The following is a 24,718-nucleotide window of genomic DNA, read 5'->3' on the forward strand; positions in this document are numbered from 1 at the left end:
GCAAATTACGTACACAGAAAGGATGCGAGGAGCCTCATTACTGTCTCCTGGCCGTTCATTCAGCGTGTCGGGGCTGCATGCTTTCGGGACTAACGATGACTGTGGCAAGCACCTGGTTGCATTTGTCTAACGAGAAGGAGTCGGAGGCCGTGCTCAGATTTTGGGAACAGTTTCATCTGTGCTGTCTCTCCGAGGGTCTTTATCCTCCCACTGGCAAAAATGGCAGAAAACTGGTGGTGAGGAAGGAGTCCAGGGAAAGATTGCTGTTAGGTGGCAGTCCTCTCTTCCCAAAAAGAGTGGAGCTGTGTCTCCTGGCCCCTTCGAGGCAGGTTTGTGAGCAAACCGTTCCATTAAGTCACCTGGTTGGTCGGGTCGCGTTGATGGCAGAATTCGGGGTGCTGTTTAACGTCGCGACTGCGTCCCGCCGGACTGACTGAGACACCCCGCACCTTCTCACGGCCAGTTATTTGCAATCCCCGGTTGTCCCCTCTCCGACCTGATACGCTCAGGGATGCTCGGTCCTGTAGGATTTGCTGGTGACGAGCAGGGTACCAGCTCAGCCGCTCCTGCAGAAAATTGGCATTTGTGCGGCTCCGGCTTCGCTCTTGCGTCCGGAAAGCAGGCAAAGCCTGCTTTCCGGACGCAAGAGCGAAGCCGGAGCCGCACAAATGCTTGCTCTTTCGATTTTACAACGCGTTTCTGAGGATGCTGAGCAACAGGAGGGCAGCGGTCCGTTTACACAAGGGGGAAAGGATTTGGCGTTGGCCACCCCTGCCCTCACCCAACCAACCAACCCTGAGCGAGGCCGGGGCAAATAGGGAAAAGAAAACAAAAAAAAAAAAGAAATGACGGTGTCAGATTTTCTCGGCCCCGTTTTACCCCCAAGCGTTCGGTCTCCTCCCTGCTAAGGTGGCGCCTCTCCCAAAACCCAGCAGTAAAAGCGGCCTCTCCTCGGTCAGCTGATTTGCCGTCTGCTGTCTGCATCCGTCACATCTGCTGGCTCTGAATGACGTAAATCAGCTTTTATTGCTTCTCACTTAGAAAACACAAAGAGGAGGCAGCTGAGAGCGAGCGAGCTGGATGCTGCTCCTCCATCTTCATTTTCTATAGAGATGCTCACTAGGGCCCGGGCACTTCCAGCAGTATTAAGCCGCTGAAGGTTTGGGGGCTGTACGGATGTCTCTGTGAGTATGGAAGGACTTGCAGAGCTTTCACTGCTGGCGTGGACCCCTGAGAGGGAAAGAGCATCTCAGGGCCCCAAACGAAAAAAAAAAAACCCACTTGCAAAGCTGGGCACATAGGGAGCACAGCATTCCCTCCTGCGCTCGGCGCCCTGTTGACGATAATCGCTGGGGCACCAACAGCAGAAGGACACGGAGCTGTTGGAGCGGGGCCAGAGGAGGCCCCAGAGATGCTGGGAGGGCTGGAGCCCCTCTGCTGGGAGGACAGGCTGAGAGAGCTGGGGGGGTTCAGCCTGGAGAAGAGAAGGCTCCGGGGAGACCTTCCAGCCCCTGCCAGGCCCTAAAGGGGCTCCAGGAGAGATGGGGAGGGGCTCTGGAGCAGGGAGGGGAGCCATGGGATGAGGGGGAAGGGGTTTAAACTGGAAGAGGGGAGATTTAGGTGAGATCTGAGGCAGGAATTTTTCACTGTGAGGGTGGTGAGCCCCTGGCCCAGGTTGCCCAGAGAAGCTGTGGCTGCCCCATCCCTGGAGGGGTTCAAGGCCAGGCTGGACGGGGCTTGGAGCAACGTGGTGTGGTGGGAGGTGTCCCTGGCCAGGGCAGGGGGTGGCACTGGGTGGGCTTTAAGGTCCCTTCCAACCCAAACCATTCCATGATTCTATGGTTTCACAGGGGCTTTTTGTACTTCTCTAAGTCAAACCGCGCTTCAGGCGGATGGAACTGCCGTTCAGATAAATTCAGCCTCTAACAGGCAGCTGGGGCTCACCCTGTTACGCTCGGCACTGGGGCCAGCACGGCTGTAGGGTCAGCTTGTCTCACTGGAAAAAAAGCTCAGGAACAGCAGGTTTATTGGGAATGCTTTCAAGCGAGACTCGGCAAAGAGCTGGTTAAACCAGGCTGGGTGAAACGCCCCCTGACCTGTCCCTGCCCTTAAAGCGCAGCTCTACACTTGTAAAGTTGGGGTTTTTTTGTGGTTTGTTGCGCTCTTTGTTTTAAAAGACTGAGCACCCATCCTCCTGCAGCAGCTGAAAGAGGGCTATTGTGTGCGGAGCCATCAATCCCCGAGAGCAGGTTAGTCTTTTATAAGGGATGTATTTTCTCTCTCCGATTCCCTGCCACAAAGAGCAATGCTGCAGGAGTCAAGGAAGGCAAGTACTTCTCTATGTCCAGAGCAGAAAGACATAAATGAAATAAACTCTCTGCATCTGTGATTTCTCGGTCCGTACACCCATAAAGAGCCTGGTGCTGTTGAATCCAGCCTCTCCCTTTGCCCCAAAACCCTTTCGGCGCCACTGTTGGCAGATCTGAGCTGCTTCCCCCTGTGCCTGGCTCCCAGGGGAGGGGAACAAGGGAAATTCAAGCAGTGCCTTCACCCAACCCGTCGCTGCCAGCCACGGCCCACGGCTAGAGCTCACGAGGCAAAACTACACCCTCTGCCCAGCCCGTCCAAAGCACCAGCCGCTCTCTTCAGGGTATGACGCCCTCTGCCTCTGCCGGGTCCGCCACGAGGAGCTGCCGTCTCGGTACACGGTGGGAACATCCCGCTTGAGACGACTGAGCAACTCCGTGGGTTATGGTTTTGCGTAATGAGGCCACTTTGCCTCATTTGCGACTTCTCTTTGTGTTCCATAAGCTGAGGTTACCGGAGGAAAAGCCTGAGATCTCTCATCTGGGAGGAGAGAGGGGCAGCAGTCAGATCAGTGGGTAAAACTGGAGAAGGTGATTAACAAAGGCAGATTTGCGTTGCTCCTTCTAAACGGAACTCCTAATGGCATTCACAAAAAAGACAGCAATGGCATGGGAACCGAGACTATCCTCTTTGGCTTTTTCCTTGCAAATCCAAAGGAGTCATGGCAAGAGAGGGAGATGTTCTCGCGGCACGTTCCTGCCTCGGAAACGGAGGTATTTAGGTCATCCATATCTAGCCAAGACATGCAAGTATTGTTCGTGTCCCCGTTGCTGAGCATGGGATGGGTTGAAGGCGCTGTGCTGGTGACCCGTGGTGTGCATTAGCGTTGGCCTCTTGGTTCCTGTTTCGCTGCGTGACCTGGTTAGCGTGCTCTCTCTGCTGCCATTGGGCAAGGAAAATTGAATTGCAGCACTCAGAAATTGCCTTAGGAGTGACAAAGTAAGTGGAAGTGGCTCGGGCAGCGTAGGAAATAGACGCAGGAGGGGGAATGTGGGGTTTCTGTGCTTAGGATGACCGTCGGCGTCCTTGTAGTTCGCATGGCGGTTAGCGCTGCATCACCAAGGAAAACAGAAAAGATGGGATCGACTGGATGTTGCACAAAAAAAGCAGGTCTCCTCTCACGCTCCGTGCAAAAAAGATGGGTTTTGTGAGCATGTTTCTGCCTGGGCAGTGTCTTGGCCGCAGTGTCCTGTCTCCCTCGCGGTCGGCAGAAAGCTGTTCGCCGCACATCAGCGACGGGAGCACGGCTGTGCCGCGACGTCTGAACTCTCTGAAAACCAATTCTGTCTCTTGTCCCGCGCAGGAAAGGTTCACTGGACTTGTAATTTGTGTGGGCAAGTGGTTATTCCTCTGTGACGGGTCTGGTGGGGGCTGCGCTCCTCCTTGGGGTGTTTGCAGGCATAAAATACTGATTTTGAAATAGGAAGTGACGCTAAGAAGCCAATGTTTCGGGAGCCCTTTCCCTTAATGTTAGATCCAACATGAAGGAGGAAAAAGCAGCACAACGGGTCCAAAAGCAGGTGAAGTAATTTCTATCACTTCATATAAAAAGACGAGAAGTGTAATCTTTAATGGCTCCTGGCAGAGCGGGCACGTCTGCCCCGTCGCAGCAGCACGGGCGCTCCAGAGGGGCCCTGGGGAAGCTTTAAGGGACAAAAAGGGTCTTTCGCCGTGGATTTGCTGGTAGGAGGGGGATTATTTGGGTGCTCGAACTCCCCCTTTAGCAGCAGCCGGTCCTGTTACATGTGGTACCGCCTCCCCATCCTCGCCCCTGGGCCAAGGCCAGCCTGAGCTGTTGGAGGTCTCCCGCAAACACCTATCAAACTCGTAACAGTTGGGAAGGGAAAGGAAAGGGAAGCAGCGGGGCATCCCCAGTGTCAGCCAGCACCGGGACAGCTTGTGTCCGTGCGTGGGCTCCCGGGAGCCCTCCTGGGATGCAACAGCATTTTCCACGTGGCTCCCAGGGACGGCATCGGCAGCATCCAGACCTGCTCACCGGGATGTTGCTCAACACCTTTGCCGCACACGGAAAGCAGCTCCTTGCTTTGGATAATGTCTTCTTCTCTTCAGTGATGGGGAAGGAAAAGGTGGCTTTTAAGACCAGAACCTTTCCTGGGTGAATAAGGAGGAGTGGGCAGAGCAGTGGTTATATTTGCTCAGCTAACTGGCAGAGCTGGGAGGAAAAAAAAAAAAAATTGACATTTGGAGGTCAAAAAGCCGTGTCAGGCAGCCTTAGGAAGCTTCGGAACTTGTTTCTGGAATTTGAAAGGAATAGAGGATTATTGCTGTAACTCTCATTTTCTACAGGGATGTGTTGGCTTGTGCTGTGTGTGTGATGTTCTGGTTATGGCTGGACGCTGAGAGTCACTGTTTCTTGGGAGAACACTCACATTTCCTAACAGGTATTAACACAAATTAATCGCACCACGTAAGCCAAGCGGAAGGATTTCTGTCGGATCCTGACGTGGTCTTGCTACCGTAGGAAAGTCAGCTTTTATTTTAGATCAGCAAGGGTGAGAAAAAGGTCTTTTGAAATGTTCTGCGAGGGACCCTGCGTGAAAAACGGCTAATTGTGTTTGCTTTCTGTTCCCCTGACCGCCCTCCGCTTTCTTCTCTCCTCCCCAAGGCTTTGGGTAGCCGAGGATCTCCTGCGCAAAACCTTTGCGGGTTTCTACACGGTTACGGTGTTGACACCACGAGTAGCAAAGAGGAGCTTTGCTCCGGGGCTCCCCCACCAGCCAGTGCGACTTGGGTTAGCAAAAACCCGCACGCAGACACGGGACGGTCCGGATAAGCCAACGCCTTGCCACCCAGACCCAAAGAGGAAATGCATTTTCACATTTGTGCACGATGGCGTCTCCCCCGTGCGCTGCTCCACTGCGCGGTGGGGAGGTGCCGGGTCGTTTCGAGGCTGGCAGCCAAGGGTGTGGGTCACGGTCCGGCAAAGCGCGCGTGTCCTGTTTCACTCGGGGTCAGATGGGGTGTTTCCTTCGTCCACAGAGCCACTTTTCTCTAAATGAAACGTTCAGCAGCAGCTAAAGCATATCAATGAAAAGGAAAGCGTTAATCAATAAAGCGCTGGGATGGATGACGCTGCCGGCGCGGGCGTGAAACGGAGCGGGAGAGGGCTGAAAGCGCCCGGCTGCCTCCTCCACCTCTCCCCATTTCCAAACCTGGGGGCGAGGACACACACACACACAAACACACACTGCACCCACCCCAAAAAACCCTCCGGCAGCGAGCCCTGTTCTCTCTAGCATCTCTGCGGCGGTGGCTGTAACCACTCTCGTGTGTGCACCGGCGGGTTTGGGCAGCGCCGTCCCAAGGAGATGCCGCTGGGAAGAGCGGAGGAGCCGGTCTGGCCAGTACCGTGCTCTGCCGTTGATAACGCCCCGGCTGCCGGGGTGTGCTTCGTCCGCACCGCGCCTGCTCCCTGCGCTGCCCGGCTGAGAGACGGCCACGGCGTCGGCCTCGCGCCCCAAACATCGCCAGCCTCGGCGCCTCCACAGCTTTTCCTCGCCCGACTCACCTTATCTAGCCAAACAAAGGCCAAAAAATGAGCATTTGAGAGACCAACCAAATTTGGCAGGTATGAAGCTTCTCTTGAACCGAGAAAAAAAAAAAAAAAAAAACCAAAAGAAAAGCCGAGTTGAGAGTTGAAAGCAGCAGGGAACATGACACTTGGTTGACTTTGCCGTGAGCTCTTTCCACCACCATAAAACCATGTGGCGGACTTTCCGACTCTCTAACTGACTGGTCTGGTTGTTGGTTTTTTTTTTTTTCATTCTTCTTATCTCTCTCCTTTTCCCATCTCGTCGCTTTTTTGCATGACCTATAAGCAAACTCCTCGCTGTGCGCGCATTTGACCGTGTGGCTCTTCTGCGGGCGAGGAGCTAATGTTCTTCTAGAGGCATGAGCTAACACCAGCGGTCGCCGCCTGGCTTCTAGTCTGGTTCTTCTTAGATGCCCTTCCCTCCTTTTTTTCCTTTTTATATACTACTTCCTCTTCCTTTTTCACTTTTTTTTCCTCTCTGCCAGACGCTTTCTGTCGAGCCATCTTCCGAGAGAACTAAAAAAAAAAAAAAAATTAAAAAATTAAAAAGAATTAAAAGCCCAACACCAGGCACCTCCACTAAACAAAATAACAAAACCAGGCAAAGCTCACGGCAAGGTTCGTTTCCAAAATTATGTCACCTTGATGTCTGCTTCCAACTCTGGATTAATTCAAGGATCTACCAGTCCTTGGTTAATGTATCCAGCCAGTTGTGTGCCACATGCACTCGAGAAAGTAAAAAAAAAAAAAAAAGAAAAAATTAAAAAAAAATTAAAAAAATTAATGAGAACGTTGTAGAAAATCTGCATGAGCTACGCCGACAAGTAAATCTGATCGAAGGGCAAAAGTAACTCCCCATCCATGCATGGTGCATGACGATTTCTATGAGCTGGGGTCCTGTAAATGATGTGCTATGCAACACCAGCACAGCTCTGCATAGTTAAATGCCCTTACGTTACTAACTGTCTGCCCCATGTTATAGGGACCGCATCTGTGTATGTACACGTTCAGCTGTGTGTATACATAAATTTATTATGTATATCGTAGCTTTTCATTTTTTGTGTTTTCCTCCTTAATTTAGTTGTTTTAGATTTCCCTACGTGTTGAACGTCCCCGGGTGGGCTGCCGTTGGCCTGACGCCATCTCTCCTTTCTGTTGCAGAACCGCATGCACGAATCACTGAAGCTTTTCGACAGCATCTGCAACAACAAGTGGTTCACAGACACGTCTATCATCCTCTTTCTAAACAAGAAGGACATATTTGAGGAGAAAATTAAGAAATCTCCACTGGCTATCTGCTTTCCTGAGTATACAGGTAATGAGAAAGTAGGGGTGCGTGGCAAAGGGATGAGGGATGCGTTTCCCAGCCGGGCTGATGCTGGGGTGTACGGCAGGCGGTGAGGCTCGAGATGCATAGCTAAAGCTCCTGTTCGCTTCCCTGCGCGTTTTATATCAATAAATGCCGTAGGGTCCCCCCCACCGCGTTTAGTGGCCACTTAAAGCCTGAGGATGACTTAAACTCAAGTTCTTTGCCGGCGAGGCGCCACCGTTGCTCAGCAGGGTGTTTGGTCCCCACGCCGCCGGGCCATCCCCCGCGGGAGTGGGGCTGGTAGCGTGTTCCCAAAGCCCTGCCCCAGGTCCCCGCCTCGCTAGGGAACACCATCCCTCCTGCATGTCTCTGAGAAGGACGCAGTGAGCTCAAACCATGGCAAATGGGTAACTGGTCTCTGGGAGGCCAGCGCACGGGGTCTGTCAGGCTGTCCCCGGCTTTGCTGTCTCATAACCCGTCATGTTCCCCGTGTGGGTCCTGGTTGAGCACAACGAGGATCCCTCGGCAGTTCCCGGCCGCTATTCCCTGCCAGGCACCGAGGGGCTGCGGGATCAGGCCTCCAGCGCGCGGACGGCTTGGCTGCTCTAGCTCAGGCCGTGAATTTTCAGCGCATTAGTTTAGGATGTCCCCAGTTTTCGCTCCCGGCGAGCATTGATCTGACGTCAAGCGTCTGGACGTGGGAACAAGACCAATGCTAGATTTTCTCGTGCACCGGCCACCCACACCTCACAGCCCACCACGCAGACGGAGAAGAGCCGCAGCAAGAAGAGCACAGCGTGCGAGCAGCCCTGGCTTCTGCTGCCTGCCGACTGACCTGCGGATGGTGAGAACCCATCACCCGTGCAAAGGCTGCAGCTGCATCTCACCAGCTCCCACAAACCCTCATTACCATTCCGAGACAGCATCAAAATAAACTTTTATCGTCGTGAATTATTTAAGCTCACTGGCGACATCCAGATGAATCAAGCCGGCGGACAGAGAAGCAGATCTCTTTGTCAGGAAACATAGTTGTGAACCGGGAGTACCGAGAGTGTCACATTTCTGGGCAGGCCAACAAATTATTAACCGGAGCTTCCTATCTCTGAGCACTTGATTTTTCACCATGAATAGGCAAAAGCGATCCATCACTGCTGCCGTGGGCTGGATGGTCTGTGACCACGGAGCCGAACGACTCCCTCTGAATTCAGAAGAACATCTGCAGGCTTCCTCTCCGGGGAAGGGTTAGGTGTTTGTCACTACCAACACATTGCAGCCATCCACTCAACTGTTTGGTCCAGACGGAACCAACGGATTCCCGACGTGTTTGTCTAAAAAGAGCGAATAATGGAAATCTCACAGTCGGCACAGTTGACAGCTCACAGTAGTGCCAACCCCAAATTTTGATGGTTGCAAATGAGATTGCCGCTCGCCATCTTTTGGATGGCTTGTAGGGCAGCTCGTCACCATCCTCTGTATACCAGCAGATTTATATCATTGTGTCTTCCTTTTTCCCTTTTCTCCATGAAGTGAACCTGCGCCTTTCACTCCTTCCTGATGGCATTTTGTGGACCTGGTTTTGTGGGTCTTTGCTGAAGTCTGCCAGTAACCCCACTCTGAAATCATATCCTTACATATCCCTGATGGCAGAGAGACTGGAACGGGAAGGGATGTCGTTTTAGACAAAACTTTTCCTTGCCAAGCTATCCCAGCCCGAGAGAGGAGTTCAGTGGGGGAGGCAGACCCTCACGCACGTGTAGCTAAGCTCTCAGCTGACTGTGCAGAGGAAAACAAGTACAGCTTGTTTCTGGAGCACTTCAGCCCCAAGTGAACCAATCCAGTCCTCCCCGTATCTCAGAAGACCCCAAAGACGCTCTAAATTCCCTCAAGGTGCCAGGAACACAATGGTAGGGACCCTCCACAGGGCTCTTTTCTCTCTTGTGCCATCAGAGAAGGCTGGAAGTCGGAAGGCTGGAAGCCCTTCCACTGATCCGACAGGGATCTGAATCAGAAGTGAAGAATATCTCACCCCAAGGCGTCCAGCAATGCCATTGAAAGTTGGAAGTTGGCTTGTACTAACGTTAAGCCGGACTTTAGACCCAAGCAAACACTTGAGGTCGCTCGCCCCTGCTTTGCTGACCACGGCTCAGAGGACGGAGCCCTTGTGGCCTTGTGAAAAAAAACCAGCCTTATTAGAAAGTTGCCCTGAAGTTAAAAAGAATTATTTGATGAAAGCCTATAAATCAATCAAGCGGACTCTCAATGTCACAAGTCGTTTCCACAAAATGCTTTTAATAAGTTGAAGTTTCTGACGTCCGTTAGCTCTGCTGACAGGGAATGATTAGAAGACTGCATCCACGAATTTGCTTGCTGCGTGCTGGAGCACTGAGCGTTTCCATCCCCTTAATTCACTCATGCTTTTAACTAATCCACAAGACTTAGCGAAGCAGCAGCAGAATCCAGGGCGTGTTTTAAGCCAAGCTGGCATTAGTGATTCCCGGCTCCCCCAGAAGGAATCCAGCGTCTAAATCCTCATGCCTTTGAACAACCAGCTTCCCCTTTGTCAAATACCCTCCTGGTGGCGCACAGCGCGTGGGTCTCCTCCCAAACTCTTTACGCAGGTCTTCGTGCAAGAACCTGCTCCCAGCAAAGACGTGGTCTGTCTTAATTTCAAGCGCGTTCTCAACTCCGATGGTCTTTGTGAGCTCGTGTCTTCAACTAGCGATGCTTGTATATACGTGAGTGCATGTCATGCCCCAGATCCGCTGCCTTCAACCACAGCAAATCTCAAGCCCAAGTAAGCTTCTCTCTAGCGGATAACGTTTCCCATCAGCGGAGCATCGTGGAGATCCAAGAGCATGATCAGCGTTACCAATGTTGAGTCTTCCAGGGCTCGGGGACACCCAGCCCTGCTCGGGGGGCTGCACCCCGGGCCGGCCGGGGAAACGGAGGTTATCAGCCCTGAGCAGGAGCCCGAGCGATGTCAGGGCTGCCCACCTGAGAAAGGGTCTTCTCCTTTGCTGCTCTGAAGCTTTTTTCACACAAAGCCTTGGAGTTAGTAGGGTTTGGCGCAGACATCTCCTTACATCCAAACAAGAAACTCCTTGTGGCGCAATTATCGCCACAGCTCTAGCAGAGGGTGCCGCGATCCTGATTTTTCAAAAAGAGGGACATTTTGTGTTAGCTTTTTTTTTTGTATTTTGTTTGAGAAACCCCCACTTTGCTCTGTGTAACAGAGCAAATGGATCTTTTCAGGTCCTTTTCGCTTAGTGGTTCAGGGAAAGGAGGGCACAGTTACCAATGCTGCCCTCAATTCAGGGACATTTTAGCTCCTCTTTTCCATCAAAAGCTGAAATTTTAGTCAAAAAAAAGCCTAAAAAGGGAAAAAAGTGGAGCCTTTGCACCAGGTCAAGCACTTGCCGCATTCCTGGCAGGTATTTTCTCTTTTTTTGGTCAGCGTTATGTGGAATTTCTTCTGGTTTTCCCGTCATAGCCTGCTTAACACTCAGTTCCCTCATCCAGTTCATCTCTGTAGGCTATAAACGGTGACTCAGAATAAAAATACAGCCGAGCTGATGGTGGAGAGCATCTCCTGCCTTGCAGCAGTCCTGGCTGGTAATACTAGTGCCCGTCCCCGGGATGGAGATGGGGCGACCGGGCTGCAGCAGCCCCGTACGAGCTCCCCGTGTCCCTACAACGGGGCGCTTGCAGGCGCCCTACGGACGTAGGGTTACGGGATCGCTTTAACCCACCCTTCTTCCCTTTCCCCTCGGCTCTCTTGCAGGCCCCAACGCTTTCACGGAGGCGGTGGCTTACATCCAGGCTCAGTACGAGAGCAAGAACAAGTCGCCCAACAAGGAGATCTACACACACATCACCTGCGCCACCGACACCAACAACATCCAGTTCGTCTTCGACGCCGTCACAGATGTCATCATCGCCAACAACCTGCGGGGATGCGGACTCTACTAAAGCCCTCTCCTCCCCTCCTCATCCTCCGGTCCCGCGGACAGGTCCTCTCTCCTCCTTTTTTTTTTTTTTCCTCCCCTCTTCAGAAGATGTTGAGGAAGAAATACGTAAATCCCTCCTCCCGTCCCAGAAAACTTTGCAGCAAGTTCTGCTTTCCCCAGCCCCGTTTTATTTGATTTTTGGTTTATTTTTAGTTCATTCCCTTGCTGCCTGGTTCTACTCCTCCGTTCCAATTCACAGCGCTGTAGAGGGAGCTAACGCCTTTCCCACAAAGTGCATTTCAGCTGCCAAAAGACGAAAATACTTCAGTTTTAAAAAAAAGAAAAAAAAAAAATCAAAGCCTTAAAATACTGGTCAGCACAGTGTAGTTTGGAACCAAAACTTTTCCTTTTCCTTGAAATTAAGGGATATTTTTAATTCTCCTGGTTATTTATCTTTTTTAAAAAAAAAAACAAAACAAAACACAACAAAACACTATTGCTTTAGGAAGTGCTAGATACAACGTGATCGTTTTGAGGGTACCCTACGGCTCCAGTTCCTTCCCTAAAGCCGGAGGGGCCGGTGTTGAACGCAGCCGCCGCAGCTTGGATTTGTATATTCTCTTTTTTTCCAGACAGCTCGTTGAACAAGTGAAACAGCCATATCGCGTTCTGCTGGTGTCTGAATAAGAGGGACACAGTAACAAAACCTACTAAGCCTTGGTCTAAAAGCATTCGTTACCGGTAACAGTTTTACCTCAAGTTTTTCGAAATTAATGTTAAAATATGTCTAGTGGTTTCAGTAGCGCGTTTCTGATGCTGGATGCCACGGAGCTGCTGGGCTTGGAGCCCTGGCGCGTAGGGAGCAAGGATGCCCTGGGGATGGCATCCTGAAGGGGACCCGGCGCGTGGGGACATCCTGGCTGGGATGCCAGGCTGGGTACCCAGCCACCCTTCCCAAAGCACCTCCCAGCCTCCTGATTTCAGCGCAGCTGATGCTCCTGCGGCATCACTTTCCAAACTTTGGCCTTAAAATGCTGGGGTGCACCCAAAAATGTCTAGCCCTGGCCTCTTGTAGGCAGGGTTTGACCTTCAAGTACCTGAAATGCCGAGAGGTGCTTTGGGGAACGGCACAATGCTTGGGTGACAGCGGGGTGTGCAGGAGCCGAGCAGCTCTTCATCGCACCTCAGGCGTCTAAAGACCCTGAGAAGCCCGACCTTGAACCCTGAGCCTCCTTGGCCGAGCAGAAGCAGGTAGCTTGCCTATGTCATCTCCTGCCTGGGCGTCCAGCAGAGACAGCTCCAGGTTGGTGTCTCCAGTCAGGGCATCTCTTTACCAGTATCTAAAGTGAGAAGGGATGGTTTATACTGGCCGTGCAGTGGCAAGGGAGGGCTCAGGGAGCTGATTCGAGCCAAGTGATGGAATAGGGTGGAAAAGCACATGGAAGAGAGGGAAGGGAGGGAAGGAGGGAGGGAGGGCAGGAGGAGAGATGTGGAAAGGGCAAGGGTAGCACCCAGCAGAGCAGGACATGGGGGCACGGAGAGGAGAACAAACGTGGCTGGGCTGGGGCACACATGGCCATCCGCCTGCCGTCGCCAAGAGCCCTGGGTGCTGTTGGGGTGAAGGCAAAGAAGGGGTGTGTGAGAGGTGGGGTCTCACCTCTGGCAGCACGGAGGGACCCTTCGAAGTCCACCCCAAAAGCTCGTTTGGTGCCTGGGTGAGACGGCCACCTCCGAGGTCCCATCGGCATGGCACCTGGGGGCAGGCAGGCAACACGGATCCCTACCTCTTCTTTGCCTCTCCAAAAAGTCCACGGTCTTGGAAAACGTGAGTCTTTCCAGGCCAGCCACGTGTTCAGCTGTCCTCTCTTGGGAGCCCAGGTGTCTTCCGTGTCTCAGGAGGTCTGAGTTTTGTCCAGTGCCACGCCTGAGAGGGACAATGTCTCTTTCCTCGCTGTGCCCATCTAGGAGAGGTGGCGTGAGAGCTGCCCCAAGGCAAGGGGAGGCAGGGGAAGGAGCAGGTAGGGTGGCACGGGAGGGAGAGGACCGGTAGGGAGGAGTGGGACAGAAGTTGCGGAAGGGAGAGGAGGCAGGTTGAGGCAGCAGGGAGGACGGGAAGAGGAGGGTGGAGGAGAGTCTCCATCAGAGGCTGCGCTCTGCTGGGACCCTGCTGGTGGGACATTCATGACAAAAGCCCAGCCGGGGATGTGAGCAAGAGCGTCGCGGGGCAAGCGGGGGGAGAACAAGGGGGCTCTGGCCCATCTAAGCAGCTCCCGGCCCAGCTTGGTTGGCAGCGGTGTCAGTAACCCCTAGGTAGAGTTAAATTAATAATACCGTGTTTAGTACTGTGCAGTGCGGACACTGCTGCTCTGCTGGACTGTAACAGCAATAACGCCAGGGGCTTCCCGCCTTTCTCTTCACCATCTCAGCCTTAAAATACCTCCGGCACCATCAGCTCCCACGGAGAGCTGGCCAGCCAGCAAAGCCGGGAGCTCCTCTCTGCTCCCCACACCACATCCCACCCACATGGCGTGTTTTCCGGGGTCCCAGCCCCTCTCCCAGCTCCATTTAATGCCGGCGCAATCCGCCGTACGGCCGTGAACCAAAGCAACACCGCCCGCAAGGCCTGTGCATTTAATTACGTTTGGTTTAGCTTAGGGTTTTCAGAGTCGATGGGAAGGATTTCCAAAGAAAGGATTTCCAGTGGGAAGCACCTGCCCGGTTCTCTGGTTCCTTGGACAGGACCAGCCGCATGTCCCAGCCCTGGAGACTAAAGCCCAGGGAATGACGGTAAAACGCAACCAACCTGTTCGTTTTTGCGGGAAGAGGAGTTCAGTGCATAAATAGGCGATGAGAAAAAGAAGTAGGCAGGGCTCGGATCCACCCCCGCCAAATTTCCCCCCGACCCCAGGCCGAGCTTTCTGCTCGCGTGCCCTCCGCTGATCTCAGAGGTCGTTTTACTCCAGGTGAAAGCTGGGCTGCAGTCTCAGGTCGTTGAATTAGTCCAGTCCCTCACTTTGCTTCCCAAGGCAGTGTATGATGGCACTGGGATGGTGCTCCCGCCGCGGAGGGGACAGGGAATTAGCTGGCGGGATGCAGAGGGACAGGGATGCTCCCGGAGCACGTCCCATGCTGGCGGCCAGGTCCCACCAGTATCACCTAGTGTTTAAATGTGCGCCAAGTGTCAAAGTAAGGGCGGAAAAGCTGAATGTTGGTTACCTTTGGTACGTAAAGTGTACGTAACGCCTGGACTCAGAGTGAAGCACCGGAGTTGTGCGCCCATGACTTGCGCGAGCAGCAAGGCAGGTCTCGATAAAGCTGTTTGAGAAGGATTCCATCAGCAGCACGGGAGGTTTGGAGGTTGTCCGTTCCCACCCCTTGCCGTGGGCGACGTTTTATCCCAGTGAATAAGGGGCAGAAGCTATTCGCAGTGAAGGCAGCACCAAGCCAAGGCTTCAGGGCTTCCCAGCGTAAAGCGCACGGGAATATTTTGGTAAAGACAATTTAAATTAACTCAACCCCAAACGCTACCGAATGCAGCCGAGTCGCCAGTCGCGGTTGGGTGCGCTTGTGTTACGTTCCGGGCTGGACTCAGGCAGCCCGTGCCCGGCTGTGCCGGCTGGGGGGGTCCAAACCCCCTCCTGCCTTCCCCGGCACGTTGGTGATAACCGACGGCTGGTGCTCCACGGGGGAGAAAAGGGAGAAAAAGAGAGGGAGGTGTTGACACACGGAGCCTTTTCTTTCATTTTCTTTGGCATATTGTATGTCTAAAGCTTCGTTTCAGCCGCTGCTGAATGCATGAGTGTCGTGAGGATTCGCTGACGAAGGCTGGAAGCGGCGTGTGGAAGACGAAATGCTTCCAGTGTTCAACACCGCTATTTCTCCCGCCCGATGGCCAAGTATAGATTTTTGTCTCCAGAGCGCCTGCCAAAGCATTGCTCACCCCGGGCTTTCTGCGTCCTCCCCAGCTGTTTCTGACAGATGTGCCTGCTGCGGGCAATCTTTTGCCCCCCGCTTTTTCTAAACGCCAGCAATCCTTGCAGCCGGTGCCTGGAAAGAAGACCTTGAAAGGCATCGCCTGCTTTCAAAAGCCCTTTTCTTACTAGCCCCCCTTGTGCTCGGCCATTGCCACGTCCCCCGGACCAGCCGGGGCCCCGAGCTGGGCTGAATTCGCAGCTTCCCTGTAGGGGGGACGTTGCGGCTGGTATTGATGCAACAGAAATCTTATCTGGGGCACGGGGGACACTTTTTAAAAGCACAGCGATTCGCGGAATCGAAACGGCTATATTCGTATCCGCCCTGCCGCCCTTCAAAGCTAACGTGGGAATTGGCAAATAATGCCCTTTTTGGGATGCAGGAGGTTTTTATTGACTCGGGTCACTTGTCCAGCAGCAGCATCTGAGGGGCATCATGTCAATAGCAGCGTTAGCAACTCACGGTGAGCTTCAGACAGTGGCCAAAAGAAAGAAGCAAGCCCCCTCCACCCCCCCCCACCCCAGCTTGCTCCATCACCAGTGAGAGGGTCAGGTGTGAGAGGAGCCCTGTGAGCAAAAACATGCAAATAGCTCCTTTATTTAAACAACAATTTCAATTAAATGGAGCAACCTGTAGAAGGAAAGCCTTGCCGTGAGCCTGCAGGGTTGGCTGCAGGGTTACGCCGTGCTCCTTGGGAGGATGCGGTGGCCGGGCTCGTTAGGAAAGCTAGCAATAAACACGCACTGGGAAAGCACAAGTTAAAATACAGCCGCGTACTTCAAAGGCCGGGTTTTTATCTTTAGCAAATAGAGTTGACTCTCTGGTGTTTCCACACGGCCGGAGGAGCCCAGCCGAGTGGGCAGCGAGGCCATCTGCTCCCTCCGTCTGCTGCCACTGGCGCGTCCCTGCTGGCCCTGGCCTCCCGCGGGGACCCGGCCGGGTCCGGCGAGGGGTCAGGTGGCTTCTCACCGCCCCCGACCCTGAACTTCTTCTGACTTAATCTCTCTCAGGAGTTTCGTACGAGAATTCTCGCCGCTTGCCTTCAGCCAGCTTTCCTGGCTGGCCGGCCAGCCAGCCTGTCCCCCCGCAGAGGGGAGAGCATCCTTGGGAGGAGGCCGCCGTGCCTCCTCGGTAGAGGGGATTTTTGTTTTACAGGACACCGAAAGTACCCGTGAGAGGGGTCTGTGCTGCGATGTACATTAATGAAATGCAGCTGGTGGTTTTAATCTGTTGTGGCACGAGCTCAGCGCTGGCCTGCAAGGGAAGGGGCTTCGTCCTCGGGCCAGGAACGCGATCTCCGGAGGTCAGGATGGGACGTGGGTGATGTCCTTTCGCCAAGACATCCCGGTGTGCCCAGTGGCTGCCGTGTGAGGCATCGGGCAGGGCGACAAGGCGCGGGGTTCAGCTGGGGGTGGCAGGCGTCACCCCCAGGGGAATTGTGCAGTTGATGCCGTGAAAGGGACCAACACTGTTAGCCTGTGCCATGTGTCCAAGCATTTTGTGGCCAAAAGAAAAATAATCTCCTGGAGCCAGGGAGAGTTGTTGAGTTCCCGGGAACAAGGCTGACCGTTTGTCAAGTCGGTTAGAGGAGCTTAGTACTAGTGTGTTTGTGTCTTTGTCACGGGCCGGGTTTGCTTTCAGGCTTACGACCAGAAACTCCGCAGCCATTTCCAAGGAGGTTCAAACACTCAGGTTTCATGACCTGACGTGTCGAGGTCGGTAGGGATGGTGCTGCTGAGCGTCATCCTGAACCACCCAAACCCATCGCCCGCTCGCGTCCCCACGGCACGCACGCGGCAGAAAGCGGGGACGTGGCGCGGGTGGCACAAAGGAGCGGACCGGGGCCCTGCCTCCACCTCCCCGGAGGACAGAGCAGACAGAAACGCTCGCCCAAAGCACCCCGAGACCGCAGCGGACGTTATCGTTTCCGAGCTCCTGCAGCGACACGAGATAATTGATGGCGACAGCTATAGGGACGTGACCTATATAAGACGTAAGGCTGAGGACGTGGCGATGGAAAGGGACTTCTCACAGGCCCGCTGGTGTCCCAACCAGCAGCCCGTGAGCTCTTTATTCATGCTGCAAAGGCTAGCTAGCACACCACCATTAAACGCTGGTGTCTTAATAAGAGCAGGAGGACCAAAGCCTCCCGGCTGGAAGGAGAGGGGAGGGAGCGGGGCTGGGGACAGAGCAGGGACATCTCCATCTCCCAGGGAGGGCAGCTCCGTGCTCCGCGGGCAGCAGGCGCAGCAGGGATGGGGAGGAGAGATGTGGGGAGGCGCTTGGGGGCTGGGAGCCACAACCCGGCACTCGCCGCCCCGGCCCCTCACCCACCCAGCGCCTGGGGAATTAACATCGAGATCCAGATCCCCACCGTCCTGTAGTGCAGGTGAGCGGCTCTGGGTCTAAACCCCGCATCCTCCAGCTGGGGAGAGGAGATCGTAGCCATTAACAGCACCATTTTCAGCATTGCCTGAGTCTCACCAGCTTTTCCAGTGCCAGAGCAACCCGGCGGCGCTGGGTGAGCCAATACGGTTGTTTAAAGACCAGCCATTAAATAGCCCGGTCCCTAATTAAACATCCTCAGCCCTATTCCCCCCCTCCACCCCGCCTTTCCCCCCTTCAGCTCGACAAGGGAACAGTGACCGTCACCCCGCTCCCACCACATTTCTTCCCGAAGGATCGCCGGAGGCCGCCACGATTTCCCCTTTGCTGGTTTCCCGCTGAATTGTTTCTCCTGCATGTTTGATGGCCCAAACTGTATTAACTGTAATTTTGTACGAAGAGTGACTGTCCGTTGGTTTAATAGAGCATTAGTTATTGTAATAATTTATTGGCTGTCGGTAATGTATTTATTAGTTACAAAATGTTAATAAAGTGCCAGCTCTTTTCTAGCGTGAGAGGGTTTTTATTGTGTCTCCCTTGAGCGTGTCCAGCTTCTCCAGCCCGTGACTTGCCCCGTGTCTGCTCCGTGCGCACACGGGTACGATACGCACCCACCGCGTGGGTCGGCTGCCACAGCCTCCTTTGCTTGGAAATACGGCATTTGAAAAGGATATAACCCAAAGGTGTTTCATTCTGTGGAAGTATTTGGCGGGAATTGTTTTTTTCCCTTTTGCTTTTGAGTAGGACAGCTTTACCGTGGTTTCTTTTCGTCCCTTGGCTTCTTGAAGTTACCCTTCTCCTCCTCAACTCCCTTGCCCTGCGTATCGATGGCTGACCGTCCACGCTTTGACTCCGGCGCTGCCAGCCCCCCTGCTGGCGTCCGTCTGCCCGCGTCCCGCTGCCCTTTCGGTGGCGATGCTCAGCGCGGGCACCGGCAGGGCAGAGCGTCCCTCCCGCCCCGCTGCTGCCTCCGGTATCTATTACGAACCAAGAAACAAGCTTCGCGTTTCTTTTCCGCCGTCTCTTCACGCCAGCCCTGCCAGCACAGAACCAAAAGAGCCGTTTCTGGTTCAATTCAGTAAACGGTGCGTCCCCCCCGACACTCCCCTTGCGATAACATCGTACCCGGAGCACCTCTCCCTGCCTCTGAAATAACGCTTGCGCCAGTTTGTTCTTTTTGTGTTTCAACGAAACACCTTCCGTTATTTGGGGGGCGTGAAATAGGAGCGAAGAACTTGAAGAAACTTGAAGAAATTTTCCGTAAACCTCAGCAAAGGGAAAACTAACTATTATTGCTGTTGACTTCACCCATGCCCAGTGACATAACTCCAGCTGGACCCATCCCTAGACACGTGTCCCCGCACAGCCCGTCCTGCACATCCGACGGAATTACAGGCCAGCTCTGAGGAAAAACTAACAGCTGAAAGGATTTTTCTTTGTATATTTGTATCGGGGATTTTTTTTTTTTTTTTAAAGTTTCCTGTGGGATGCCTGTGCAGGGGTGCAGGGCTCGGAAATCACCGGGGTTATTTTTCTTGTGCTTGGGATTTTCATTCCCCCGGGCACCTGCTTCGTTTCCGCTCCTCCACTTCATTTAAATATAATATACATATGCAACAACAAGGGGCGGGGGGGGACCACAACAAAACACGCAGATACTTCTCATAAAAATCTCAAGATGCAGAATTTTTGCAGCAGCCACAAGTCAAGAAGAACCACATCGTTTTGTGGCAGTTTCTGTTTTCCACAGGAATAAGATGGTTGGGTTTTTTTGGTTTTGTTTTTTTTTTTTTTTTAAAAAAAAAAAAAAAAGATAAGGATCAAATGATCCCGAAGCTTTGGAAAGCGACTGCTTGGCATCCCTGGCTACTCTTTGTCAAGGAGGCGACGGCGCGCTCCGAAAGCCTCTCCAGATGAGATGAGACATCTGCTGAATTTTGCATGCGGAGCTGCAGCTGAAGTGTAGCTAATAAAATGACTCACTAATAAAACATTCATGGAAAACTCCAAAATGTGTAATTGGGTCATCACTTCATGAGGAAACACGTGCATTCTCGCAAGTCCAAACCCCGCCGCCTTGCTGCACCTCAAAAAAAAAAAAAAAAAAGGGGGGTTCTGGGGTGGGTATTTGCTGCAGGGGCTTCCCACCTACTGCTGAGCACCTCGGCTGCCCGGAGCACCTCTCCGCTGCTCCCAGCATCACACACGGCTTCTCCAAACACGGGTGTCCCCGTGTGAGGGGCAGCAGGGATCTGGCCTTGGGGTGGGGGGGAACGGTCTCAGCCCCAAGAAGGGGTTGCAGAGAGGGGCATGGAGCCAGGGGGAGCAGCTTTGGACTTCATCAAGTTCTTGCACCAGGAGCTTTGCAAGTTGGAGTAATGGACTAGGTGGGTACCGGCAACGGAGAAGGTGCCCCAAGTGTCTCCCGGTGCTGGCAGCAGAGCAGCAGGGAACGGTTTTCTGGTTATTCTAAGAGCAAGTTAATGATGGAGAAGAGTTTTTGAGAGCTCCTAGAGAGCCGATTCGGTCCTGTCCAGCTTCACACTAACGGCGAGCGCATGTGCCTGCCCGCACAGACACCCCGCGGCCGCTGGAGTGAAGCACTAAAACCCTCTGCTCGATGGTGCCCTGTGACGGCGGATCCCGCGCAGGACACCCTCACCCTCCTCCTCCTCCTGTCCTTCTGTCCGCTCTCCACTCCCTTCCGGGAATAACTCACATAGCATGGGGGAAAATGGCTTTGTATGGCTTTTGTCCACATGTAAAAGGGCAATTAACTTTTTTAAAAAAAAAAAAAAGTTACAGCTCTTCAAGATTTGCCTCTGTTTGTGCTCCTATGCTTAAAGCCTCCCTGGAGCAGCTCGCAAGCCAGGAACGCTCGGGAGAGCTGCGTGGTGGGCTGGCAGAGGCACTGCATTGGTTTCATCGAATGGTCTGGGTTGGAAGGGACCTTAAAGCCCACCCAGTGCCACCCCCTGCCCTGGGCAGGGACACCTCCCACCAGACCAGGTTGCTCCAAGCCCCATCCAGCCTGGCCTTGAACCCCTCCAGGGATGGGGCAGCCACAGCAGCGCTGGGTTGTCTCGGCAGCGGCCCGGCCACCACCGTGGTCTTTTCAAAGGAGATTTTTCCCAGGGGCAGAAGGGCCCAGCTGGGACAGGACCTGCCTCTGGTACCCTTCCAGGCGGGTCCATAGAACCGAGACAGCCAAAACTCCCTCCATCCCAGTCCCCATGCCCGGTGCATCCCGGCTGCTGGCTGGCGTTGGCGTCCATCCCTTATTTAGGCTCTGCAAGCGGTGCCTCGGGGGTGCCCAGCCCCTAGAGAGATGCAGGCGAGACCAGAAAGCTGCAGCCCCTTTCCCAGCTCCTCACTTGATGCAGGTGAGGAGAAAATGAGGGGTTTTTTTCTGCTCTTCCTTGAAGCTTCGGGCGCCAGCCCTGCTCAAGCAGCTGGCGCAGAGGCTCTGCAGGGGGGCAGTGGAGGATCAGCTGCATCCTCCAGCCCAGGATGAGACCAAAACTCTGTTTCCTCCACCTTTGTAACCATCTCACATTTACCACTGTCTTGCTTTAGAGATTTTTATTGTTATTTTTTTTTCTTTCTAAGCATTTCAATTCAGACAAATGTTCTCCTCTCCTCTAACTCTCTCTTTCTCTCTGCCTTTCTCTCTCCCCTCTCCTCCCTCCGTGCTCCCTGTTGCAGAACCGCATGCACGAATCTCTCATGCTCTTCGACTCCATCTGTAACAACAAATTCTTCATCGATACCTCCATCATTCTCTTCCTCAACAAGAAAGACCTATTTGCCGAGAAGATCAAGAAATCTCCCCTGACCATCTGCTTCCCTGAATACACAGGTAGGTGCCAGGGCCGACGCGCCGCATCCTGGCGTGACACCCACTGCCGGGGGGGGCTCGTCTCGCAGTGGGATGGAGGGGACGGGGTGACTTTATGGGGGGGTGGGAGGAGGGGGCAAAAGCGCTGCCCACCTTCGAGAGCTGCGGTGCAGCTCCCTCACCCTGCTCTTGGAGGGGGCGGGGGGGGCAGTTGTGTCCTGTGCGTGGTTAATTCTTGCGGCAAAGGCACGCGGCGGGCTGGTGGGACAGAGAGATGATGGTCAAGATGGTCAAGACAAATGGAGATGAGCTTTACTGAGCCCGGCCACAGGGAGCTGTGGAAAGGAGACGCCTTGGTGAGAACCAACTGCCCACCACTTGAGCCATCCCGTTTGCCGATGGCTCCTGAGAAGGTCCTGCTAGAGGAGGCGAGACACGTGGTCCCGCATCTCCCATTCGCGTCCTCCCAGGAGGGCCTTTGAGCAGGCTACAGCTAGAGAAGGGAAGAGCCTCCTTACAGGAGGAATCTGCGAAACCACAAGAAAAATCGCACATTTTTAAGTGAAACCAACATGGCTTGGGGGAAAGAACAGCACCCAAGAAGGTGGGGTAAGAACAGATACCCCTTCTGAATTCTCCAAGGGAAAGAAAAAATCGGTTCCGACTCAGAGGCTCCAGTATCCCTACAAATACTTGAATGTCTCTGAACTATTTCACCCAGAGCACACACACCCCCCGGACACCAGACCCCGGGGACAAGGGGGTCCCCCATCAAGAGAGCACCCGTTGCCCTACGGCATAAGGGCACCAGCATCTCCACCGGAGCTTTTTAGGCTTCTCCATCATGAAAGCAGCAGTTCTTTTTCCCCAGCCACCTGGTGGGACATCCCAAACTCTCTCGCACGGAGTTGTACAGCGTATCATGGCTGCTCCGGGAAGGGGGACAGCCCGGTGGCACCGGGCCACCTCCCCTCTCCTTCAGCCACCCACCGCCTGGGGAAGGAGGGGAACCGTCCAGCTGGAAAAGGAAAATAAATCTCCAGATAATAGCAGCTCTTCCAAAGGCGATTTCAGGGGCGTAATTCAGGCTTTGTAGCTTCCCGCGAGGGGCCAGGCGCAGCCGCTCGCTGCCGTAAGCAGCTTAATACAATAATGCACATTTTTCCGCTCGAAACATCTGGCCCCTCTCCAACCCGCCTTAAAAAAAGCAAAGCCCCCCGGCCCACCGGGCGAGTGGGCAACGGCGTGTCTCCGAGGGGCTCCTGCCCCATGGCTGCCCCTCGCCCACCCCAGAGCCCCGGGGTGAGACCCCCGCCCAGCCCAGCCACGGCCCTGATGGCACACGGAGGGGCTCAGACAGCACCCAGGGGTGACACTGGGGTGGCTACCAACCCTCCCGGCCATCCCTCCCCCTGCCTACCTAGCCGGGGGGCCACGAGGCCCCCCGGCCTTTCTCCCCCCCTCCGTGTTCCCTTGGGATGCACCACAGCGACTCACAGGTGACGTCCCATCAGCAGCAACACCGGCAGGAGCATCCCTTGGACACAGCCCCACAGGGGCTGCTGGGGGCTGCTGCCCTTCCCCAGGGGTGGGAAAAAGGGGGAGCGGGCGGAGGGGGCAAAGCGGGAACACCTGGGGAGGGAGGAGTCTCCAATGGAGCCCAGGTGCTCTGTGTTTTGGGGGGAAAACAGGGGGAAAATGGGGTGGAAAAGGGTTGGTGGGGGGCAAAGGAGGGAGATGGGGGGAAAGAGGGGTAAATGGACCCTGCTGAGGGGCGAATTGGGGGGGGGGAAAAATAGAAAATAAATAGGTTTTGCCTGGGGTTTTGAGAAATAAAGCAGTCTGCAAGCAGGGAGGGGCAGGAGGGTGGTGGCTGGTGGCCCTGACGCCCCTCGCTCTGTCCCCCCCCTTCCCCGCCTCTGCCCACAGGTCCCAACACCTACGAGGACGCGGCCGCCTACATCCAAGCACAATTCGAGAGCAAAAACCGCTCCCCCAACAAGGAGATTTACTGCCACATGACGTGCGCCACAGACACGAACAACATCCAGGTGGTATTTGACGCCGTCACCGACATCATCATTGCCAACAACCTGCGGGGCTGCGGCTTGTACTGACCCCCCCCTCCGCCGGCACAGAGCGACTTCTTCGGTGGCGGTCGCGGCGCCAGGAGAGAAAAGAAAGGAAATAAAAAATATATTAAAAAACAAAAAAAAACAAAAAAAACCCCAAAAAAACCCCAACAAAAAACAAACCCCAAACCCCAACGCGACCACACACGGACACACACACGCACGCACGCACGCACGCACATGCACGGGGGGGGGGGCGGGGGGGGAAAGAAAGGAAAAAAAAGCGAAATGAAAGGAAAAAAAATACAAAACCAGATGGAATGAGAGAAAAAAAAAAAAAATCGTGATCGTAATCATGCAAGTTGGTAAATAAAAAGGCGTAAGGAAAAATTATATATATACGTATATATATATATAAAAAAAAAAAAATAAATCCACACCCACCTTTTTAGTTAGTCTCAGGAGCCGCGGGCAGACCCCACTGCCCCGGCGGCTCCAGCCCCCCCCGCATCATCCCGGGGGTCCCAGCAGCTCCCGGTGCCCCCCGGGGTGTGGGGGGACACGGGGGCAGCTCCCGGCGTCGCCCCACGGACCCTGCCCGTCCCCCGCCGCGGCCATGCCGCTGCTCTTCTGCGGGGGGGGCTTCTCCTCCCGGGAGGTATTTGACCGTGGGGGGGTGTATTTTTTTTTATTATTATTATTATTTATTATTATTATTACTACTACTACTACTGCTATAATTAATTATTGTGGGTAAGTTGTTTTTTTTTTTAAATTATTATGATGATGGTTATTTTTCTTTCCGGGGGGGGGAGAAAGGCCAGGCTGCCAACGCCTGCCCAGGCCCTGGGTGAGCTGCTGCCTCGAGTAACTAAAAGATATATTTAAAAAAACAAAACAAACAAACAAAAACAAACAAACAAACAAAAAAAAACAAAAAGGAGGGGGAAAAAATTGAAAACTTCCCCCCCCCCGCCCCCGCCCTCCCAGACCTCCCCCGGCCATGTGTCGCAGGTTAAAAAGGGAACCAACAAGATCTTTTCCCATTTTCCATCCTGGCTGGCCGGGGAGGAAGGCTGCGGTGGGAGCATCCTCCTCCCGCTCCCGCTCCGGGCGTTTTGGGCTTAGATTATTTCGGAATTCCTGCCCCGTTGGAGGCCGGAGCCCTCGCCAACCGGGAGCCAGAGGGGGTTTTTTTTCCCCCCATTTTCATTCCCTCCTGGTTTTCCAGCTCCCATCTCACCCGCCACGTTCGTATCCAAAAGCACAGCTCGG

The 24,718-nt window shown here is 54.1% G+C and overlaps 1 protein-coding gene across 2 annotated transcripts in view; it reads left to right on the forward strand.

Annotated features, from left to right (window-relative positions):
* Positions 1–23,828, forward strand: part of GNAO1 (G protein subunit alpha o1) — a 161,718-nt gene extending 137,890 nt beyond the window's left edge. Inside the window, exons 7-8 of one of the 2 annotated variants that reach the window (XM_074583237.1) lie at positions 21,239–21,392; positions 23,301–23,828. In XM_074583237.1, coding sequence (XP_074439338.1) covers positions 21,239–21,392; positions 23,301–23,488 — 342 coding nt within the window. In that variant the 3' untranslated portion in view covers positions 23,489–23,828. Of the gene's footprint in view, positions 1–7,081; positions 7,236–11,010; positions 11,637–21,238; positions 21,393–23,300 lie in introns of those variants that run through there. The other variant, XM_074583238.1, reaches the window with a different exon arrangement.
* The last annotated feature ends 890 nt before the right edge of the window (positions 23,829–24,718 follow it).

This window comes from Larus michahellis, chromosome 4 (assembly GCF_964199755.1).
Source record: "Larus michahellis chromosome 4, bLarMic1.1, whole genome shotgun sequence".
In the NCBI taxonomy this organism is placed as follows: Eukaryota; Metazoa; Chordata; class Aves; order Charadriiformes; family Laridae; genus Larus; species Larus michahellis.